Here is a 24,123-nt window from a genome sequence, read left to right as displayed (position 1 = left end):
CACCATAAACATAAGACCAGCTCAATATATATATATATATATATATATATATATATATATATATATATATATATATATATATATTCTTTTTAAAACTAGTTCTGTCTGACAACCCAGAACTGCCAACTAAGTCAAAGGCTTCCCTACATCCTGAATAGAGAGCTATGACCTACCAGAAAAGATTGATGGCTCTGATGTTCAAAACAACCATAATGATGAGAGGAAACTGAAAAACATCTAATAATCCCACTGGGAAATTGCTCTTGTTCCTCATAGATGAATGGGGAAGTAGAAATCCTGGCGATCTTACTTCCCATAGCTTTCCCAAGTCCTAGGAATGATGTTCCAGCACACGGAATTGTCATTAACTTTAAATATTTTATTAACTCAAAATAAGGCATGAATAGTATGGGTAAGAATCTTACTAAATACTTCCCTGCTTCTATCAAACTTTTAGTCACAAATAATTTATCAATGTCGGGTTAAATATTGAGAATACATCTATCTGTAAAACCTATGTCACATACAGGGCAGAGAGTACATTTTTTCCTGTGTTGATGGGGAAAAATGTTATAATGTATGTGGCTTAAAACAACAAAAAGTTATTCTGTCACAGTGAAGGAGTCAGAAGGACCAGGCTGCCTTATAGATTCAAAGAAATCGCCCATCTCATCCTTTTCCTAGCACCTGGTAGTTAGAGTTCCCTGGCCTCTGGCCACATCATTTCAAACTCTGTTCAGTCACCATATCATATTCACCACTGTGTCTGTCTTGTCTTTTGTCTCCTAAAATTTCATGTGTCGTTAGGTGCAGAGTGACCTAGATAACCCAGGATACTTATCACCTCCATATTCTTAATAGGCCATTTGTTTGAAGTTTCTTGTTGTAGCTGTTTTCTTTTGTTTTGGTGTTTGTTTTGTTTTTATTTTAAAATAAAATAGTGTTCTCAGGGTTCAGGGACTAGGATATGGACATATTTTTGAGAGGCCACTAAGTAGCCCACAACAGAAAGACAATGAGATCAAGTCCATCTAGTTCCTGCATTTGAAAAGCACAAACTAGAGATGCGGATATAAATCAATTGGTGTTTGTTTTGCATGCACAAGAAAATATCTGAAAAGCAGTCAAGAACAAAAGAGAAAGGAGTGAAGTATAGAATTAAATACATGAGAGATAGTATTTGAAGTAAAGAAGCCATAGTAATTATATTTTTAGTAATCTAAAAAGAATGAACAGGGGCATAATGGCCAAGGAGATTGGCCTGGAAGGAAACAGAAAGCTAGATTTGCTCTTCTTATGCATGCATTTGAATGAGCGACCTAAGGAATCTAGCTCTAGCCAATTAGAAAACAGTGGTGCTGAGTGCTCCTTGAATTCTCACACTCAAGTAAGTGCCTGAAATTCAGGGAGTGAGCTAGGGTAGGTTGAGTAACAGATTCAAAGACACTAAATAGCACAGTGAATTGATAAGCAGAATCGGAATGAGCGTCTGCTTGGGACAGTGGCTCTGCAAGCTGATGAGAGAGAAAATAAACTCAGTCCCCTGATGGAATGTGACAGTCTGAGGATGGCAATATCAGATGGGCTGTTCAGAGGTACAGCTGATGCCTCTCACAGTCAAGCTGATCATGGATCTTAAAGCACGACAATCAGGTTGTGTCTAAATCATGAGACAACTGTAGTTTGGAAGGCTGGGGCTTTTATACTCTCTGTATTTTATGCCCTGTCAGTACACTAAAAATATAGTAACAGGCAGCTCTTGTCATTTTTTTCATCCTTGCTACAAAGTCTTGTTTTTAATTAGAATTTCACCACCTACCATATGATCCCTAGAAATAATTTTTATGAACATTCAACATATGTATGGAAAACAGGCATTATAAAATCATTTTTATGCAAGCCATTAAAAAATAGTTTTGGAAGCCTTTTCCCCCACATTAGTAACAACATTTTACCCTTCCAGAATGTAAAGCCGATAGATTGATCTCAGCAAAACTTCCCTAAATTTAAGAATTCCCAAGCTAAATAATAGATCCTATTCATTAAAGAAACTTTTAGAAGCAAGCTAGCTGCTTGCCTTGTGTTTCTGAACAGTTACTATACTCTGCATCTTCTCTAGCTTAAATATTAATAGATTTTCCCGCACACCCAAGTTTAGAATGGTGAAGGAAAGCTGTTCCTATTTTTAAACTGCAAGGCAAGCCGGCTTCTGGACAACACAGAAGACAGATGTAAAGAATGACCGAGAAAGGTAATCTCTGTCTTTACAGGCTTTGGGTGCACATGTTCTCTCAGCTAGGACCTGCATCACCTGCTTCCCCATTGAGAATATTTGCAATCCAGTAGCCTGTCTGTGTGGGAAAATGTGAAAAGCCACAAAGAGAGGTCTGAACTAGCACCTTGAGACAAAGGCACACACCCATGGGTGAAGCCATTAACCATCTTTCACTGCAACAGCAGGCTTGGATTTACATAATTCTTATTGGTTTCCTCTTTTTATTTGGAAAGCAGCCAATAGAATTTTAAAATCAGTTATCTGACATGGAGAAAATATTGCCCAATCATTAGCCAAAACTCATAAGGTATTTTAAATAGAAGCCTCTCTATTATTATTGTACTAACTCTCGGGAGTTATTACAATGAAGAAAAATCCAGCTAACCAAGGTCTTAATTGATACTTTGTTCGACAAAATTGGAGGTGTTTGCTGAACCAACAATCATTAAAGGAAAACTAAATGACATTTGCAGTTTCATATTGAAGCTGGACCTGGTAAATGGGTGAGCACTGAGGTACACCCTACATCACAAGTAAATAGACATGGAAGCCTCTCTAGTACCACATCTTAGGAATCTACACTATTTTGTATGTCAGCGTCTGATCCTCAGAAGGCATCAGTATGAGAATATAAGTATTAGCAGCACATTTCACACTAACCAAGCAACTGGGTTTTATGAGGAAAATAGAAACATATCAGCCTCCCACTAAAAATGACCATGAGCCATGGGAAACACTGTTACCAAAAGACATCCAATGACACTTGGCTAGATGGGACTTAAAGAAGCAAACCCACTGTTACCCAACACCTGAGAACCCAAATGGTGAATAACTGCTCTCAAGTAATTCTTCCACTGTACTAACTTAAACCATTTTATCATTTTAGGGGAGAAAAATAATGACAAAAGTCTATACAAAAAGTACTATGAAATATGTTTAATCCTAAGAAGGATATGATTATTAGTAACCAAAAAGGAAAAGGGCCAATAATAATAAAATTCAGTCATTTAAATCAAGTGAATATATACCAAATTGCTCAACATTGTTAAATAGCATAATATAATTTATCCATAGAAGACATGTTCTCATCCAGTAGAAAAATGACTTAAATATGTTTTGACACAGTGCTAAGAGATGTTATACACAACAGTTGACTTAATGAAGTATTTAAGGCTCCAAAGTATGCCTTTTAGAAAAAATAATAAATAATGTATTTTTCTATCACTGGTTGTGATGGGGAGAGTAAGTGTCAATAGGTCATAGAGGCAGAATAATTTAGTTATAGCTTTTAACATTTCACTGGGCTTATCAAAGGCCATACATAAAACTAAACAATTTTATAGCTAAAATTGGTCTGCATATTCTCCTCATAATATTCTGTCATAGTTCTTCATCTCTTAGAATAAAATGACAAGCCATGGGAATCCAAAGATGGGACTGAGCTGACAAAATGAAAATCTATTTAATATCTAAAATTAGAAATAAAATAAGTTCTTCAATATCAACTACATTTTCAGAGAGTTCATTAAAGTTTAAGGCATTTTTGACATGTCACAGATTTCAGTCCAGTGACAAGAGAAAGAAGTACCTGGGAGCAAATCCCAATTATTTCTATGGCTTGGAACATACATGTTGAGCACAGGAGAGGGTGAAGAAGAGTGACAGGTGACAGAAGAATCTTTCTGACTCTGTCCAGTCTGTACTTTGCACCAGTTCCTCTGAGTGATATTTCAAGTGTATTTCCACTCTCCTGGTTAAATTTTGATTATGATAGGGAAAGCCATGCCAATATTCTGACATTGGGACAAAAGTGAGCAAAGCCAAAATAATTTAGAATATTCAAGAAATTAAATGCAAAAATTATGCTAAGTAACATTCTCTTCAGTCTTATGACAAACAATAATACATCACCTATTTTTATACTTAGTAGTAGATACATACATACTCACATACACACATGTACATGCACACACACATATACACATGCATTCAACCATTCTTTTAGTGGTAGCAAAAAGGTCTAGTGGTTTACCCTCTGGCCAATAAGCACAATTATTCATTTATTCATTTTCTCCCATTTTTCACAAAAATAAAGACTACATCACCCACAAAATCAAATATTACAAGCACTGAAACACCAGGAAAAACACATGGTGAAAACCTTACTCATAAGCTTTGCCTCCTTCAGCCAATCAAAAATCTTTTTAAATATCTGGATTAAGATCTATAAAGATTATTGGTTTATTGGAAACAAACCAGAACATCTTATATCAATAATGGGTAAGATACTCTAATTCCCAGGTCTAAATGTTTACACAAGCTTGATCAAGTTCACCGTCAAACTTCTTTCAAAAATAATATCCAAGTCACACTAATACTGGTAATCCATCATGAGAAATGTCACAAGTTTCTGGGTTGCTTTCGAACAAGAACAATGCATTGCTAAGAAGGTGGTTACTATGAATACAAGTATATGCATTTCAAAAATTGAACTTCTTCCTTATTGGCTTAAAAATAAAATCTTCAAGAAATTCATAATCCTCAAAGTCTTCTAGCAAAGAAAACATAAAAACCTGCAGTGCTCTGGTTGGTGCCTGGTGAGGAGGGATGGCCCAGCTGACACTTGTAGCCCAAACAAGCAGAGTTTTCTGTGCTTAGGGTTAAGCTGTATCTCTCCTTCCTCATGACTATGCAGGGGTTTACTAAACAAGGTGCTCCGCACACACCTTTTATTCTTTAACAACACTCAAATGCTTTAAGCCTTTGACTTCTGATAATGCCAGATTGTCTAAATTAATGGAATGTTGAGGCTTCTTCTTGGCTTTTATCACCTCCAATCCCATCCCATGAGATTCCTTCAAACAATTAAATTTTTCATACTAGTTCAAACAAGGAAAGAATTTTTAAAAGGGATTATCATCTTAGATAACAAAATTAAATAACTTCACAAAATATTACTGATATCCTAGGCTTCTGAAGTTAAGAGAAAATAACCTATGAAAATTTGTCTTTCATTACTCATCATTTTAATTAAAAAAAAAAGATGTTTTCAAGTCTTGGAGAAAGAAAAGTAAAAATAATTATAACTTAATTTTTTTTCCAAATCTTCTCCCAAAGTACAAGAACAAGACATACGTGGAAACACAAGGCATATGTTTATGTCTGCCTTCCAACACATATTTTGTATGTAGACAGTATAAAGAATTAAAGTTACCCAGTAATCATATGGCATGCTCAGCAGTGCATTGGTGGGCTTAAACTTGGGTTTCAGTTATGTGTATATACAGCTAAATCTCTTCCTGAGTTAAGCTTCATCTTCAGTGAGACCCACATCATCTGTCTTCTGTAGTTTGACAAAGTATGTGACATGTTATAAGGCAATCAGCATTTTTGCCTCCTCCTCTCATTGGCACACCTCCTTTGTGAGATCACAGCCATGTCAGATGTGAGGACAAGTCCTAATGGGGGTCCTGAATGCTACAGCATTGTCTCTTCATATATTGGGGCATCTTGAGGATTTCAGCTGAACAGACTCAAAGTGGTCATCTTTTTCCTAAGGGGGAAAACATAAAATAAAATCAGCTTACTGAAATGCCAATAACATTTTAGGATATGGCTTGCCAAAAGTTCCCCAAACGACTTTAACCTATGAGCCTGCCACTTACAATTAGAATTTTACATTTAAAATAAGGTAGAAAATACAACAAAAGGCGGATGTGCCCTGAAGGATAATTTTGATGCCCAAGTGATAAGACAGACAACTCCAAAATAGAAACAAACACAAGATTGAGCAGATATCAGAAGATGTAGCTGTGATTATTTTTTTTTAAAGAAATAAGTCAAGGAAACTCTCTCTGAGGATGCATTCGACCTTGGATCCGTGACCTTGACATACTAATTGTAGGCAAATCAGAACTGGCAGACATTCATATCTGATCACATAGTCTGGATAGTAAGAAGAGTAACAGCCAAAATTAGTTAAGTCAATTTATATTGTTTAGGTATTGTTTTGGGCATGTTCCTACTAAAAATGTTAAAGAAGTCATATAAGGTAATAGATCAAATGTTTAATTCAAACTGGCTTATATAATACACCCAAAGAGGAGTCTTTAATGTAGCAAAAGAAAAATAGGAGGCTGAATATCTATGAATGTTTTATTCATTAAATATATAAAAAGTTCTTAAAGCCTTAAGGAATAGAAAGATTTAAAAAAGAAAGAGTTAGGGTTAGGGTCAGTTAGGTTAGGGTTAGGTGACATTTCCCCTATCAGGGAAAGAAGAAGAGTTGGCACCAAGGCAAACAGCTCACTCCCTAGAAACCTTATAGTGGAAGGAGGAAAAGTAATTCTACAATTAGTCTTCTGACCTACACATACACTATGACACATGAAATTAATAAATTAATTAATTTATTTATAATAGAAAATATGGGTTGAAGTATAGCTCAGTGATGGTTCACTTACCTAGCATATGGGAGCCCTAGAATTCCCCCTCTTAATTTAAAGAGAGCGAAGGAAAGTAAGGAGAAATGAGAGGGTGAGAGAAAAGAAGCAGGAAAAGAGAGAGGGAAGAAGGGAACTACAGAAATCAGCCATCAACCCCAAGTGAAAACAAAAGTGTGCTAAAAGTTTAAGTGTAATAGGAGAAAATGACAGAGTAGACGTTGAATAGCTGATTGGAAGGAACACTAATGGAGTGAGGCTTCCTGGTGGTTGGCAGTAGATGTCATCCTCTCTAAATTTCCAAAACAAGACATGAGACAAGTCTCTCACATCAGGCAAGTTGTTAATGAGTAGTTACAAAAAATGAACTGAGAGTAGAGGATGGTGATGTACGCCTGTACAGCTGAAACTCAATACTTGAGAGGCTCAGGCAGAAGGATCAAGGGCAACAGAGTGAGACTCTGCCTCTAAAACAAATACAGTGAAGCACCACATTATAGAAGCAAAACAGGAGAGTGGAATTTGGGGAATGCTGATTTCTCAACACTAGTGCCTGTTAGACAAATCAGGATCCTGCCTACAAGGATGCCACACAGGACTCAATCTACACAAGCTCCTAAAGCCTTTCCTCACCACCCTACTACACCTCTCCACTCCACCCCTTCTCCTATGTGCTAAAAGATGCTACTCTTGTTCTTGTGACGCCGAATGGCCATGTACACATGCAGGATGTGTCTCCACAATGTCTAAGATGAAAAACCACAATAAAGTAAACACAGTCCCCCAAACCAAAAATAAAATCTAAAATTATAAATGAGTATAGAATAAACAAAGTTTTAAAACCCATGAAAACTTAATTGCAGCTTTCTTTTGGTTGCTGAGTGAAGTCAAGGCAAATTAACAAACATCTAGACGCACTAGGAAAGTACCACGTGAGTCATGGCCCTCAGAATATAAGACAAAGCAAAGAAATTTTAAAATGTTGAGCTTTCCTTGTTCAAATCACAGAGATCCATTTTTTAAGTGTACATAAAACAAGATTAGATGTACATACAACAAGATTAGATGTACCCAGTAGCTCTCTTCAAATACTGGAACCATCATTGGTGTCCATTAGTAAGTAGTATCTGTATAACACTGCACCATTCATGAATAAAAAGTAATCCACTCCTGATTAAAATAGCATATATGCATCTCTCATAAACATCCTTCAGGGTAAAAGAAAATTTTGCATAAAATATGGCACACTGAATTATGTGATTGTGTGAAACATACAAAACTAACCTGTGCTTTAAAAGATCATTATAGTGATTGTCTCTGAGAGATAGAAGCCTGGTTCCATGCAAAAGGACTAGAGATCACTTTCAGGATGAAGCTAGTGTGCTAGATTGTCATAGAATTTGAAGTACACACCTTCTCCAGAATTCAGGCAACCATGTGTATGCTCGCAATGAATGTACATTGCCTAAAGTATTATTCTCAACCTATGGGTCATGACACCTTAGTCATGTTATAATTTATAACAGTAGCAAAAATACAGTTATGAAGTAGCAATGAAATAATGTAATGGTTGGGGGTCACTACAACATAAGGAATCGTATCAAAGGGTCACAGCATTAGGAAAGTGGAGAACCACTGCCTTAAAGAAACCTTAAAACATATTTCTGAAATGTTTAGGAGTGAGGCTTATTGCAGTTTACAACTTATCTTAAAATATATGAAGACACTGATAAAAATTTCAAGATGAGCAGATATGTAACAAAGCAATCAATAAAATTTAGGTGGTATGTTAATGATTTGTCTCATATAAGTGTCTCACATTTTCTCCAATAGTTCAAATTTCATTTTAAAGTGTAAAAAATATAAATAACTAAACTCTGACGGAGCTGACAAAGTTTTTTTTTTCCATTCTACACAAGGCTGTCTCTTCGCCATTGTACTAATTTCCTTTGCTGTATGAGCTTTTGAACTTAATATGATCCTATTTATTAATTCTTGAGACTATTTTCTCTGCTACTGGAGTCCTTTGCAAAAAGTCCTTGCCTTTGCCTTTGCCCTGCCAGTATCTTAAAGAGTATTTTCGTATATTTTCATCCTGCAGTTTCAATTTTTCAAGTTCTATACTAAGGTATGGTTTCCATTTTGATTTTTGTGTATGCAGGATAAGAAGTGGGAATCCAGCTTCATTGTTCTACATGTGATATTCGGTTTTCCTAGAACCTGTTGTTGAAGAGGGTGTCTTTTTCAATGCATGTTTTGTGACTTTTGTCAAAAGTTAGGTGACTATCGCTGTGTGGGCGTATTTCTAAGCTGTCTATTCCATCACTTTACGTGCTTGTCTTTGTGCCAGTGCCACATGGTTTTTGTTATTATCACTTCACTATATAATTTAATATCAGATATCTCATCAGTGTCTTTCTGCCTAGAATTATTTTGGTATTCAGGGTCCCTTGCAGGTCTACATGAATACCTGGGACCTATAAAGCAATTCAAAAATCAAACACCAAAAAAAAAAAATCATCAGACTAATAAATAGGATGAAAGTTAATAAACAGAACTATCCAAGAAATACTTTTAATGTGTTCAACATTCTTACCAAGCAGGAAAATACAAATTAAAACTGCTTTGAGATTTCATTTCACCCAGTGAGAATTGCTATCATCAGGATAACAAACGCTAGCAAATTCTGGAAAAAAATGTGAGAATAGAGGAACCCTCAGACACTGCTGATAGGAATATAAACTCGTAAAGCCCTCATGGAAATTAGTAGATAGGTTTTTCAAAAGCTCAAGTATGAAATTACCATATGACCCAACTATATCTCTCCTGGCTGTATATTCAAAGGACTCTAATTCCTATTACAAGGATACGTCTACATTTGTATTTATGAATGTATTATTTACAAAAGAGAAGAAATGGAACCAGCTTAGATGTCTATGAATATATGAAAGGATAAAAAAATGTAATTATATATATTATGGGACTTTATTCAGCCAAGAGAAAAAGTAAAATTATGGTCTTTGTAGGAGGAAAAAGCAGATAAAACACTACATTGTTATATTGAGTGAAATAAGCCAGTTTAGGAAAGACAAAGCTGCATGTTTTCTCTTGTGTGCGTTTATCTGGGCGGGTGGGGGTAGGTATTAACTAGAAAGGGGCCCATGAAATGGGAGGAGTAGATGTTTAAAGGTGGGAGGGGGAGGGAATGATAGACTAATGGAATCCATGTGATATAAAAAGGGTGGGCTAGTAATGAGTGATGGGAAGGAGCAAGGGATTGGGGAGGGTAGAAAGGGAGGGAAACAAAAAGTATAACATGTGTGTGAAAATGTCAAAATAATCACAGTACTTTGTATGTTGAGTTAATTATTGAAAACAATAAATTTTTCAAAGTGGACAAAATGATCATACTGACTGGAATTGTTATATTAAAAATTCATATTCTCAACGTTCTCATGGAGGAGTACCTCTGTTGGCCTCTTATTCCCACTCATGCTGTCTAAGAATCTTTTCCCATCTTTCAATGTTCTGGCTCTAGTATGACGAAGGTGTTGGGGTACTACAATATGAGGAAACATTTAACAGTCTTTGCGATGCTTTAACTTACTCTTGTCCTGAAAAATTCCAGGCATTCTTTACAATATGGTTTAAGCATCACTTTTCCTTAAAATACCCCCTGGCACCTATATAAAGTATTTTCCTCCCTTGGAAAATACTGCCCAGTTGAGAGAAAGCCGAGTAAATTATGGGATGCCCTTCTTTCTTGGCTTTTATACGCCAAATATATGGATTATCTTTCATTCCAAATAATCTTTTCAAATATGTTAATACAACTCAAATCCTTGGATGATAGAGATGTTATCTTCTTCCAGAGCAAAAGTAAATTCTGATTATAGGCCAACAACTTCAAAACAGAACCTCCCCCTTGAGAGCAAATAGAAAGCACATGATTATAAGACAGATTAACCCAAGACAGGGGTTACTCTTCACAATGTGCTGTATGTGCAGGCATCTTCTAGCTCTTTACCCCCTGCACAATGTAAAGACTGAACAAACAAAAACAATTCTGGCTGTTGTTCCTACTATAGATAAAAGACTGTGTTTTATCTCCAACATGGGAGACTCAAGTCTGCTAAAGAATATGAGACCATGGTACACCAACATGTTGGCATGAAAGCACAATGACATTTCAAAACCATTAGAATTCTTCAGTGTTTTGCTAATGAAGACATAAAAATGATGGGGACCCAGAAATGAACCTACTCACCTATGGTCATTTGATCACAAAGGAACTAAAACCATCCAGTGGGGGGTGGGGGGGGGAAGACAGCATTTTCAAAAACAGTGCTGGTTCAACTGGCAGTTAGCATGTAGAAGAATGCAAATCGATCCATTCTTATCTCCTTGTAGAAAGTTCAAGTCCAAGTGGATCAAGGAACTCCACTTAAAACCAGAGACACTGAAACTAATAGAAAAGAAAGTAGGGAAGAGCCTCTAGCACATGGGCACAGGGGAGAATTTCCTGAACAGAATACCAATGGCTTATGCTCTAAGATCAAGAATTAACAAATGGGACCTCATAAAATTGCAAAGCTTCTGTAAGACAAAGAACACTGTCAATAGGACAAAATGGCAACCAACAGATTGGGAAAAGATCTTTAGCAACTGTACATCAGATAGAGGGCTAATATCCAACATATACAAAGAACTCAAGATGTTACACTCCAGAGAACCAAATAACCCTATTTTTAAAACTGGAATACAAAGCTAAACAAAGAATTCTCAACTGAGGAATACTAAATGGCTGAGAAGCACCTAGAGAAATAAATGTTCAACATCCTTAGTCACCAGGGAAATGCAAATCAAAACAACCCTGAGATTCCACCTCACACCAGTCAGAATGGCTAAGATCAAAAATTCAGGTGACACCAGATGCTGGAGAGGATGTGGAGAAAGAGGAACACTCCTCCATTGCTGGTGCGATTGCAAGCTGGTACAAACACTCTGGAAATCAGTTTGTCAGTTCCTCAGAAAATTCGACATATCTAAGGACCCAACTATACCACTCCTAGACATGTACCCAGAAGATGCTCTAGTATTTAATAAGTACACATGTTCTACTACGTTCATAGCAGCCTTATTTATAATAGCCAGAAGCTAGAAAGAACCCAGATGTCCCTCAACAGAAGAATGGATACAGAAAATGTGGTACATTTACACAATGGTGTACTTCTCAGCTATTAAAAACAATGAATTCAAGAAATTCTTAGGAAAATGGATGGAACTAGAAAATATCATCCTGAGTAATGTAACCCAATCACAAAAGAACACACATGGTATGAACTCACTGATAAGTGGGTATTAGCCCAGCAGTTTGGAATACCCAAGATATAACCCATAGACCACATGAAGCTCAAGAAGAAAGAAGACCAAAGTGTGAATACTTTGGTCCTTCTTAGAAGGGGGATCAAATACCCATGGGAGGAGATACAATGAAAAAGTGTGGAGCAGAAACTGAAGGAAAGGTCATCCAAAAACTGTCCCACCTGGGTATCCATCCCATATACAGTTGCCAAACCCAGACACTACTGTGGATGCCAACAAGCGCTTGCTGGTATTACTGTCTCCTGAAAGGCTCTGCCAGTGCCTTACAAATACAGAAATGGATGCTCACAGCCATCCATTGGACTGAGCACAGGGCCCCCAATGGAGGAGATAGAAAAAGGACCCAAGGAGCTAAAGGGATTTGCAGCCCCATAGGAGGAACAACTATATGAACCTACCAGTACCCCCAGAGCTCTCAGGGACTAAACTACCAACCAAAGAATACACATGGAGGGACCTATGGCTCCAACTGCTTACATAGCCAAGGATGGCTTCATGGGTCATCAATAAGAAGAGAGGCCCATGGTCCTGTGAAGGCTCTATGCCCCAGTGTAGGGGAATGCCAGGATAGGGAATCGGGAGTGGGTGGGTTAGTGAGCAGGGGGAGGGGGAATGGGATGGAGGGTTTTCGGAGGGGAGATGACAAAAGGGGATAACATTTAAAATGTAAATTAAAGATATCTAATAAAATGTTTAAAAAATGATGGAGACATGGTTTGGTAAATACAGAAAGATTCAAGTTGCACATGCTGATTAACATGAATTGACAGGAATGAGTTCTCCAGATTCAATAAAGCTTACATCAAACATGTTGTATAGGCCCTCAAAGCAGAAGGGGTCCTATGTTTTATTGCCTGATAATGAAAAGGAACATGTCCAGCAGTGAGGAGTAGAACAAGGGTTTAAAGAACAGCTGTTGAACTCTACTCTCATATTGATTCTCCTCTGGCAGAAGGGGTACTAATCAGACCATTGGTTTTAGATATAGTCCCTAGACTAACTAACACTGAACTCCATCACGATAGGACGAAAGCATTTATTTTATGGGTTGAAGCCTGGTGAATTAGAATTTTGAAGATGTGGCAGGACTCATTGACTACTTGGCCATCTTAGATTTCAAAACACTAGAGTCTATCATGCTGTGTCAATTACGTTATGCCACTGTGGCCAATGATTTCAGAGATATAAGTCAATGGAAGGATTATTTTGGTTCATAGTTTTGGAGGGATTAGTTGATCATATGGGGAAGATGGCAGAACAGTCTACATCCTAGTAGACAGAAAACACAGAAAGTAAATATAAGAAGAACCCACAGCAGGATAAAGACCCAAGACCTAGGCACAAGTGACTTGCTTCCTCTAAGGAAGTCCCACCTTCTAATCAAGCAACCTATCAAGCAACTTAGCCATTAAATATTTCATAATTCTATCAAGTCTAAAAATATTGCCACAGGCATGCCCAGTAGTGCATTCTACTAATCTCTTAAACTTTAGCTAAAACAACTGAGTTAACATGATTATACAAGGCAACTTCAGAACCATTAATGACAGTTCAGTTGGTAAGTATATCCTTGTAATCACACAAACATAAGTTAGGTCTTTAAGCCAAAGTATTAAAAATATGCAGTGGTAGGCTCTTATGATCCCAACACATGAAACAGCCAAATCTTTGGGGCTTGCTGTCAGTCAGCCTAACCTACAGGTGTGCTTCAGGCCAATGAGAGATCTTATGTCAAAAAAGAACAATGTGGACTGCCCCTGAAGAATGATGTCTGAGACCAGACCTTTGAGGAATGACCTCTGACCTCTACACACATATACCTCTTCATCGCCCTCCAAAACACACAAGCATCCACGTAAGTAAGCATGCATACACACAAAATCAATTAAATAAAAGCTGATAAAAAAATGCCTCAAGATTTTGTGCAGTTCCTAACAATCACAGAGCATTAGATTTCTTTGAAAATTCTTCTTGATAACAAATTGGCACAAGAACATATTACACAGAATTGAGTAGATTATACTTTCCTTTAACTCCCAGATGGAGTTATAAGGAATAAGGAGATCACTGTATGATAAGAAGTTGACCAAATAAAATCCAGAGAGTTATAGCCAACTATCACCTAGAAATTCCCTCCATCCTTTATATTAAACCCAAGCATTAAATAGATGCAAGAAAATGGAGCAAAAAATACCCTGGATTAAAATCGATTCTTGGTAGTAGGAGGGGCTCCAGTATATAAGCTATATCTAAATCAACAAATGACAGAAAATCTGTGGCCTCACACAAAAAACAATTGTGATGTAGCCTGTGATTCAAAAGGTTCCAAAACTAAAACAGATATGTCAGCAATAACAACCTTGCGATTCAGCATGACTTTAGATGATTAGAAAATATCAGTTTTGTTAGGCAATGTGTAGCAGCTGAGTTGACTATAAATAAGAGCAAATACAAAGTCTATTTGATGTCAGATATTCTTTCTGTCTTCATGTTTAATCCTCATCTACCCTGTCATTGGCTGCTCAGGAAGAAGATAATTTGTTAGAGAACCTGAGATTTTCTGTCACAAGGAGGAATTGAAGAGCATACATACCAATGGAGGCTACCAAGAAGCCTGGCAGTGAAGTTTTCAACACGCCTGCACTGGATGTAGGAACCCCAAGTTACTAATCTTTATGGACCAGTGAGAGGATTTAAGCAAAAGATAGAGCATAAATGAACATAATATGAACATACAGAACATGTGCCCATTCAAGATACTGTTGGTGTTGTTTTAGCATTTGCAAACATAGTAGGATTGTGCCATATTCTCAAATTTCCCCAAGTAATAAGTTCTAGACATATTCTCCCATCAGGAGCAATCCTCTGTAAAGAAAGGCTACAAGCTACTCTAGGGTTCCTAACTCCCCTGCCATTTTGCAACAAGTGCGTGAGCTAAGGTTTCACACCCCTCTGCCTTTGGACACCAAGTGACAACCTTTCATGACGCTCACCACCTTCAGTTCAATCCTACCTGTGTTAGCATAGGTCTTCCTAGATACCTCTACTTGGAAAGGTTTCTGATAAACCCCAATGAAATTCAGAGACATGATGAGAATCATTGTTATTACTACATAGGTAAGGCTATAAGCCTGAATCCATGCAGGAGTCATGGTAAACAGATAGCCCCATCTTGACTCTGTGTCCACTATGAGTACTGGCCTCATTGGAGTATTCTACATGTTCTTTCATGTTAGCTAATCAAAAGGTAGAATCTTCTGAACTGGTGCTAACACAACATATGCTAAAACTTTGTCCAGAACATGCATGGTGTATACTCACTTATAAGTGGATATTAACCATAAGGTACAAGATACCAAACCTATAATCTACAGATCCAAAGAAGCTAAACAACAAGAAAGGCACAAAGAGGAAGCATGAATCTCACTCAGAAAGGGGAACAAAATAGTCATAAGAGGCAGGTTGAGGGAGAGAACTGGGTAGGAAAGGGATGAGGAGGGTAAATGGGAAGGGTTCAGAATCAGGTTGGCAAGGAACAGGAGGGATGGACAGATGGCCATGAGAATGAATGGAAATCTGCAACTGACAGGGGTGGGGATGAAGGGAGCCTTTCCAGGACATGACATAGAAGTGCCCCAAAATTAATGGGGGTGACCATAGCTGTGACTCAAAGCATTGAGGATATGAAACCTAAAGAAGCCACTTCCTGTAGCCAGGCAGGAATCCCAGTGGAACAATAGGGACAAAAACATAGCCACAAAAAATTCAACCCGAAATTTATCCTGTCTATAAGAAATGCAGGTATGGGGAATGGAACAAAGACTGAGAATGGCCAACCAATAATCAGTCCAACTTAAGACCCATCCCATGAATAAGTATCAATCCCTGACACTAGTAATGATACTCTGTTATGCTTGTAGACAGGAGTCTACTATGGCTGTCCTCTGAGAGGCTCTACCCACCAGCTGACTCAGACAGATGCGGACACCCATTCCCAAACAGTAGATGGAGCTTGGGGACTCTTATAAAAGAACAGGGGGGAGGACTGTGGGCTCTGAAAGAGATAGAAACTCCACAGAAAGTCCAACAGAGTCAACTAAGCTGGACTCATAGGGCTCTCAGAGACTTAACCACCAACCAAAGAACATACACAGGCTGGACCTACACCTTCCCACACATAGGTAGCAGATTTGCAGCTTGGTCTTCATGTGGGTCTCAAACAATTAGAATGGGGGCTATCCCAAAAGCTGTTGCCTGTATGAGGGATATATTCTTCTAGCTGGGATGCCTTGTCTGGTCTCAGTGGGAGAGTATGTGCCTCTCCCAAAAGAGACTTGAAATGCCAGGGTAGGGGGATACCCAGGGGGACCCTTACCCACTCAGAGGAGAATGGGAGATAGGGGAAGGATTGTGGGAAGGGGATGTAAAGTGAATAAAAAACTGTCCAGAAACATAGGGTGTATTCCCTGTGTATCATCACAATCCTTGCAACAACCTTATGAAAGAATTTCCTGTAGTGTATGATTTTGCCCACTACAGATTCTGGCAAGACAAGAAGAGCCTCATCCCCAGTGTACCTTTCCACAGTGTTTCTGCATCACACTCTCATCTATGTGACATACAAGTCAGATATGATACTGCTATTTTGAAAACTTCTATACGCTTGTTGCTATGTTCTACTCACACTGACTATCATGCCTATGCTGACCTTACAACTCTCCACTTTGACAGTCCCATTTACAGTGAGTCAATGGGGGCAGAAAGTAAGCCTTCCTTCAGGCTTTGAGGAAAATCTTACTTCGTTGTACTCTATAGAGCAAAAGAAACCCACAGGGTCAGTGGGATTCTTCACTCATCAACATTTTAGTGTAAGCCAAGGCTGACTTACTGTTGTCCCTGGTTTCTGTCAGTAGTCCCTGGCTACTACAGGTGTTTACTCTCTGATTTGCATATATGTAACTGACTCCTGAGCTTTTGCAAATGATCTATCTGTTTTGACTGATACTTAGAACACTATACACTCTTCGAGAGGACAATAAACTCTGGGGAAAAAAAGATATTAGCTTCTGAATAAATCAAACATGTCATTCAGAGAGATGCCCACAGCAAGGACCCACCTTACGAAAATATCACAGGGACTCAGGCTTCTCTTAAAACTGTATAAGCCCCAAAGGCCACAATGATCCATCACCCCACCCACCTATATAGACACAGTAAATGACTGCAAATTATATGTGCATACATAGATACATATTTATTTATTTAGTGTGTATACATGTGTCCTGGCATGTGTGTGGAAGTCAGAGAACAACTTCCAGGAGTCAGGCCTTTTCTTTTACCATATGGGTTTTGGAGATTCAGCAGGGGCCTTTAGGACTGGCAATAAGCACCTCTTAAGCACCTCTGCCTGCTAAACCATCTCACAGGATCCAAACCTGTATTGTTGACATAGAGGTTACCACAGCACGTCAGGCATAGGATTTCTGGCAATGACTGGTCATTTTTTAATTAGACACTTGATGGCATTACTCTTTGATTCTTTCTTTTCTACTAATAGTGCCTCACCACGGATAAGCTAATTCTAGCTTCACCAGTTTTGCCCTATATAAAGATTATGAACTTGGGGACTATTTAAGACAATGGTACACTATTTTTTAATCAAAAAAGTCATCTAGCAGTAGGTTGAGATGGTGTTATGAATGGGCCTTCCACACTCCTACCATTGGAAGGTATATGGTATCATCAAAGATTGAGTTAATTCTCAGAAACTCAAAAAAAAAAAAAAAAAAGCTCCTGATTATCTCTTTACCTCTCTCATACACCTTCCTACGGGATTCTGGTAAGTATGATTTTACATTAAGAGTCACCTTACAGTGACTTTATAGATATTAATCAGGACGTAAGAAAACATAATATGCAACCTGCAACTTTGTCTTATATTGTCATGACCCTACATCAAGAGCAGAATATTCTCTTGCTGTATATACCGCAAGATATATCAACCTGTAATAGCCCACGTTGGTGAAAGTGGAAAACACATTGGATCTCCGTAGCCTTGTAAAGTTCCCTGGTCCTCTTGCCCTTGAATGTTCTAGAGAATAAATCTAATCTCAGTAGCAAGTGGGGATGAACAGAAATGAGTGACTATATAACTACAGAAACAGGGCGCTGGCAATGAAGGGGCAGAACATAGCTGATGGGCATTTAGACACATCGGCTAAAATGCCGAGGTGTGACTCTCTCAGACGGTACCGTTACCTTATATGATGTCCTGGTCTGCCATATCCGTCACATGAACCACTCACAACTTTCTGGCCATTTCTTTCAGGCTTATTGAGAAATCCATCATGTGCAGTGAGACACTGTCCCAGCTCCTGTCCCAATACTAATCAACACCACTCTTCCCATGGCCATCACTCACAAGGCTACAAACTCCAACCCTTTTGTGTTACAAACAGAACAGCTAAGCAGACCAACTACCTTTTAGACGAAGGGATGTGGTTATTTGGGATGGACTGAAACCCCTACATTTTATTAGCCTTCAAAGAGACTCCTTTGTAGGCACAATTAGCTTGTGTTTCCTGACTGGTGTGGCTCCTATTTATAGAATCAACTGTTACTAATAATGAACTCCAAGGACATCCAGCAGAGCACTGAGACCATGGTGTAGAAACCAGAAGTTAACTTTCTGGTCTCCTAAAAACATGGTGATTTTACCTGTAGGAATGATCACTAAAAAACTCTTCAATTTTTAAGGTAATTTCCAAAATATATCATGCAACTGCTAGAGAAGTATGAGAAGCCTTCTAAATGAGTAAATAACCTATTTACTATTCATAGTCATCCTATGCAGTTATTTATTTAGTAAGGGTGTTATATGTTTGTCTCTGCCTCTGACTAGGTAGTCAATGGCCCCATGTCTAAGAACATTCAAGTTAACACTAACTCATTCTTTGTACATTAGTATAGACAATATAATTATCCAATAATTCACACTGGAGGGTAAAAAGCTGTGCAACCACTTACAACCACTAATACACCCTATTTTATATCATCTTCATCAATTAACATACTTTAGATTACAATGATAATTATAGTTGAGATGCACACATTGTTCACAGAGCCCATATAGAAAAGTAGGAAATACATTAGGTCTCAATGTCTGTTGTTTTGTTTTGTTTTGTTTGTTTCTGGGGAAGAGGTGTTAATTCTTGTCCCTATTCCACTTGAGTCTTATGGCAGAAAAATCTTCTGTCAGTGGAAAGGTCTCTAGCTGAGTAGAAATGTCAGCACAAAGACAAAGAGAAAGACATTTACTTCTCTAAAGTGATTTATGATGTGTTTACATTTGGCTAGGTGTGTCCGGAATTGGCATATGCTTAAGTGATGCAAACTAGCCACATCTTGCTGCTTAATGTTGACACAGGCTTCATTGTAATGATGTATGGGGAAAATGGACAAGGTTCCATCCCAGCCTCTGGTAGTCACACCAACCAGAATGATGAATGGAATGTACTCAAAGGAAAATTCATCAAAAGCCAAGATGATAGAGACAAGCAGTTTAGATATAACTGTGAGATGATGCTCTATGTTCTTACATTTCTGCAATTCTATAACTGATTTACTCTTGTCTCATACTGTTTTTCAAGAATGAAAAATGAAAATTTTGTTTTATAACTGTATGAGCCTATCACATGATTAATACACACACACACACACACACACACACACACACACACGAAATAAGTTTATATAGGAAACAGTGTTTAAGGTTAAAGTATTTTCTCCTTCTACAGTAAATTTCAGGCATGCCCACTTGTCTTGGAAATAGTGTTTCCTTCTGTAGCAGTGGGCAGGCATCTCATCTGTCCAATACATTGAAAAACAAAGAACAGACATGCTTCCTGCTCATGCGGGACAAAACTCGTATTCTCAAAGCTTAGGAATGCAAAGTGTGTTATCATTTCCTCTGCACATGACTGTGAGAACTGAGGACTGGGAACAGGTATAGCTATTGTTGCTCTGCCCAGTACATCTCTGTAAATTCTAAACTGTCTTTGGTTTTCTGCTTTAAAATATACATGAAACTAGGAGACTCATTTGTTCACTTGCACATAGGGCAAAACTTTAATTTTTGACAATCACTATAAAATTATTATAGTAATCATTCTCTCCTGAAAATCCCAAAATAATAATGAAAACATATCATAGAAATATAATCTATTCATTTTCTTCTTACATGATTACTGATATTCATGGGCCTAAACTAGGAGAATGAAAAACAAATGGTTACTAAATCATGCCTACAAGTACTTTTTTCTTTTTCTCTTTTCCTGTGCTTATGGGCTCATGCCTTGCTCATGCATAGCAAGGTCAATGGTTGATATTAGAAATCATCTTGATGGCCCTTCCATCTTATTCAGTGGGGTAGGGTCTCTCTATCAAGCCTAGAGCCCACCTTGCTAGGCAGTTCCCATCTTGCTCAGGGCATCCCATCTCCACCCTTTGAGGCTGAATTACAGATGGACCAACACGCTCATCTGCCATCCATACGTGTTCTAGGGATGTGAATGCTGGTCCTCATGCCTATGTTGCAACTCTTTTAACTATTTGGTCATCATCCCAGCCAATGTCATCGTTTGTCACTTGTCCCTCTAGTTGCAAATTATTTGAAATACACTTTCTTCCTGATTTTTCATTCTATTTATTTTTATTTTCAGTGAGTAAAATGGCATTTCTTATCTCCTATCTCAATTGTGAAGAATGTCAGAGAAATGTCATTTCAAACACTATTTGAGGTTTCACGTTCTCTTTGTATATAGCTGTCTCAACAAAGCCAATACACGATGACATCCAACATGATACCATGAACATCTGCCCAATTATCGAATATTTCTATAGAAAGACAATCTCATTGTGAAATAAACACAAAGGTATAGATAAATATGAGATCTTTTATTAACCAAACTTTGTTTTAAAGGTTATAAAATGGTACATGATCTTTGTGAAAACTTAAAACTTACTAAAATGCTTTATTTCAGACATGCTAATTAGATTCCAATTCCCCAAAGAAGCTATGTTAATTGCTTATTATATTAATAATGGCATACATATTTATCATATAGAAAGAGAATCATTAACTTATTTTCACTTTTATTTGAACCTACTGACCTTTCAGCATACAAAGATAACTCAATATTTTTAATTTTTATTTTTGAGATCATAGTATAATCACATAATTTCCCCTTGTCCTTTATTTGATGCAAGCCCATTCACGTACAATCATTCTCTCATTCAGACCCATGATCTTTTTTTCTTTAATCGTTGTTACAGATCCATATTTGCATTCATAAATAGAGCCTGTTTAGTCTGTATGTGTTACTTGTATGTGTACATTTTCAGCACTGGCCGTTTGGTATTTAATAAGCAGCTGATAAACTCTGCCATGGGAAAGACTATTTCTCCTGCTCTCAGCTTTCCTAAATTGCCCGTAGTTCTTTGTCAATTTTTAAATGTATATAATTTGATCATATTCTTTTCCTCTCCCAAGTCCTTCTAGACCCTCTCCCCGTCCCGAGTTTTAAGATGTTTCTCAAAAAACAAACAAAAAATTGTTAATAGCTGTAGAGTCACTCAGCATTGAAGTATTTTAATATAGAAAGGTTTCTTCACGAACTCTTGTAGAGGCTGAACAGGTCATTTCTACTTGATTAACTCATAAATACTGGATTCAGGTATGATTCTAACATGGTAAACTTTCTATGAGTACTTCCGTTGAGTAAACACTGGTGAGGCACATACGTGCTGGATGGCAGAGCCTGCATGAATGGTGTATGGCCCTTGATGGATAAATGCTCAGTAATTCCAGGTTAAAAGTCAGCTCTCACCTTTGTGGCCAAAGACTTAAGTTTTCCTAGTAGTGACTGTTTGTTGGAATATACAACATCCTCTTCATTATCTTCTCCTTCCATGATAGCACAGCTGTCTGCAGCTGGGAGTTCACACTCTTTTGAGTTAGTCGTCATTACTAATTTAGAATATTTGTATTCCAGCCTAAGCAGGGGTAGATAGAGAAGTAAATAGTTATATAACCATTTATAGTAATAATACATTCATATTTATTATAAACATTATACCAGCTTCTAAAATAGTTCTGATAGTCCTGCATAGTTTTTCCAACAGCATATTTGCCTCATCTGTGGCTGTAGCTTTAAATGTTCTCACTTATTAACTAAATACATAAAAATATTCCACAAGATGTCAGAGAATCAGTTCAATAGAGTTAATTTTACCACTTACATTAATGACCTTACTGACTAATTATATAGAACATTTATGGGGCTGGTGAGATGGCTCAGCAGGTAAGAGCACTGATTGCTCTTCCAAAGGTCTTGAATTCAAATCCCAGCAACCACATGGTGGCTCACTACCACCCATAATGAGATATGACGCCCTCTTCTGGTGTGTCTGAAAACAGCTACAGTGTACTTATGTATAATAATAAGTAAATTTGGGCCGGAGCTAGCAGGGACTGAGCAAGCAGAGTTGACTAGAGTGAGCGAGGTTGACAGGAGCAAGCAGAGGTCCTAAGATTCCCAACAACCACATGAGGCTCACAACCATCTGTACAGCTACAGTGTTCTCACATATATAAAATAAATAAATAAATCTTTACAAAAAAAAGAACATTTATAAAACAAAGAAAAGCCTTAATGCCAGAATGCCTTTCCTTCCTTTCCTTAGTGTATTCATGTGATATCAATTCCCTATCACGTTTTCTAAGGTTCAGATCATGAAGATGAGAATATTGGGCAGATGATTTGCTTGTTACTATATCTCTGCTTCATTTGGGCTTTTTCTCTTTAGTTATGACATCAGATATTATAATTATTCCTAGAAAATAGAACATAGATCTGCCACATTGCACTTGAATCCAAAGATTCAAGTCATGATCCAAGCCAAGAAACAGATGCACAAAAGGGTTGGACTCAACTTTTGGCAGCAGAGTCTTTGAGATTTGGGATAAATAAATCTGATATTTGCCAATTTGCTTAGTCTATTTGTTTAAAAACATCTTTGTAAGTGAAACTGATACAACAAGAAGTCAGATTATGTCAGAGAAAGAAGTTATGTCACCTTCCAATCTCCGCTCTGTTCCTATCTGGGTAACTTAGAGAGTGTTTCATTTTTAGAACAAATGACTAATCCAGTGGTCAGTAATGTTCTCTCCACTTTCAATTATCAAAATAAGAATCCTTTATTCTCTCTATTTTCTCAAATGCCTTGCCTATACCTACCTTCCTTACCAGAAATGCCTCATGGCACTGATGGAATGGATAACATACAACCATTATATCTAAAATTCTCACAGTATAAACAGACATTCCAGTTCTTATAAGATCATTTAATGAGGTTACTTACTTTTGATTCTTTTTCCAAAAGTAGCATGTTAAAGCCACCAACAAAACGGCTGTGAACGCGCCCACACCAGCTCCCACTTTCAGCCAAAAGTCAACAGTTTCGCAGGTTGACAACTTCTTTTCGGGCAAAGAAATTCCTTTAATGCACCACTTAGGTTCATTCCATACATATAATATTTCCTTTTAAGACAAATAAATGAGACCATAAATGAGATGAGCAATGAAATTAGGATTGAACTGTAAAAGCTAGAATTGGTACTGAGTCCATTTACCATACAGAAGAAAGAGTTTTGCTAACTCTATTTATGGTTATAAAGGGAATCTCTCATTCACTTAATACTATAAAATATCTAGCAAGAAAGGAAAGAGATATAGAAAATGAATAAATGAATTAAAATGCAAAATTCTGTCACATCAGAATGTTTCACAACATGCTGAAGAAGTAGAATAAAAACTATTCTACTTTGACATACCCTCTCAGTCTACTTAGTACAACTACTTGGAAAGGTTTGCACACATCCATCAGGTAAGGCAGTCATCCCAATAAACCTGTCACTGAATGGAGTTGGCCACACACCATGGCCCTGCATGGTACTGCAGC

At 37.6% G+C, this 24,123-nt stretch overlaps 1 protein-coding gene across 8 annotated transcripts in view; it reads right to left on the bottom strand.

Annotated features, from left to right (window-relative positions):
* Window positions 1-360: 360 nt before the first annotated feature.
* Elapor2 (endosome-lysosome associated apoptosis and autophagy regulator family member 2) overlaps window positions 361-24,123 on the bottom strand; it is a 218,565-nt gene continuing 194,802 nt past the window's right edge. For 3 of the 8 annotated variants that reach the window (NR_153371.1, NM_172706.4, NM_001359885.1), the window contains 3 exons: window positions 23,524-23,702; window positions 21,990-22,155; window positions 361-5,828 (listed from right to left, as the gene is read on the bottom strand). Coding sequence is in view for 6 of the 8 variants with exons in the window: in NM_172706.4 (NP_766294.2) it covers window positions 5,769-5,828; window positions 21,990-22,155; window positions 23,524-23,702 (405 nt within the window). In the remaining 2 variants the exon portion in view is untranslated. Of the gene's footprint in view, window positions 5,829-21,038; window positions 22,156-23,523; window positions 23,703-24,123 lie in introns of those variants that run through there. The other 5 variants (NR_153370.1, NM_001359884.1, NM_001359886.1 and 2 more) reach the window with 2 other exon arrangements.

The sequence above is a fragment of the Mus musculus genome, chromosome 5 (genome assembly GCF_000001635.26).
Source record: "Mus musculus strain C57BL/6J chromosome 5, GRCm38.p6 C57BL/6J".
NCBI classification, from domain to species: domain Eukaryota; kingdom Metazoa; phylum Chordata; class Mammalia; order Rodentia; family Muridae; genus Mus; species Mus musculus.
This window is presented reverse-complemented; position numbering and strand designations above follow the sequence as displayed.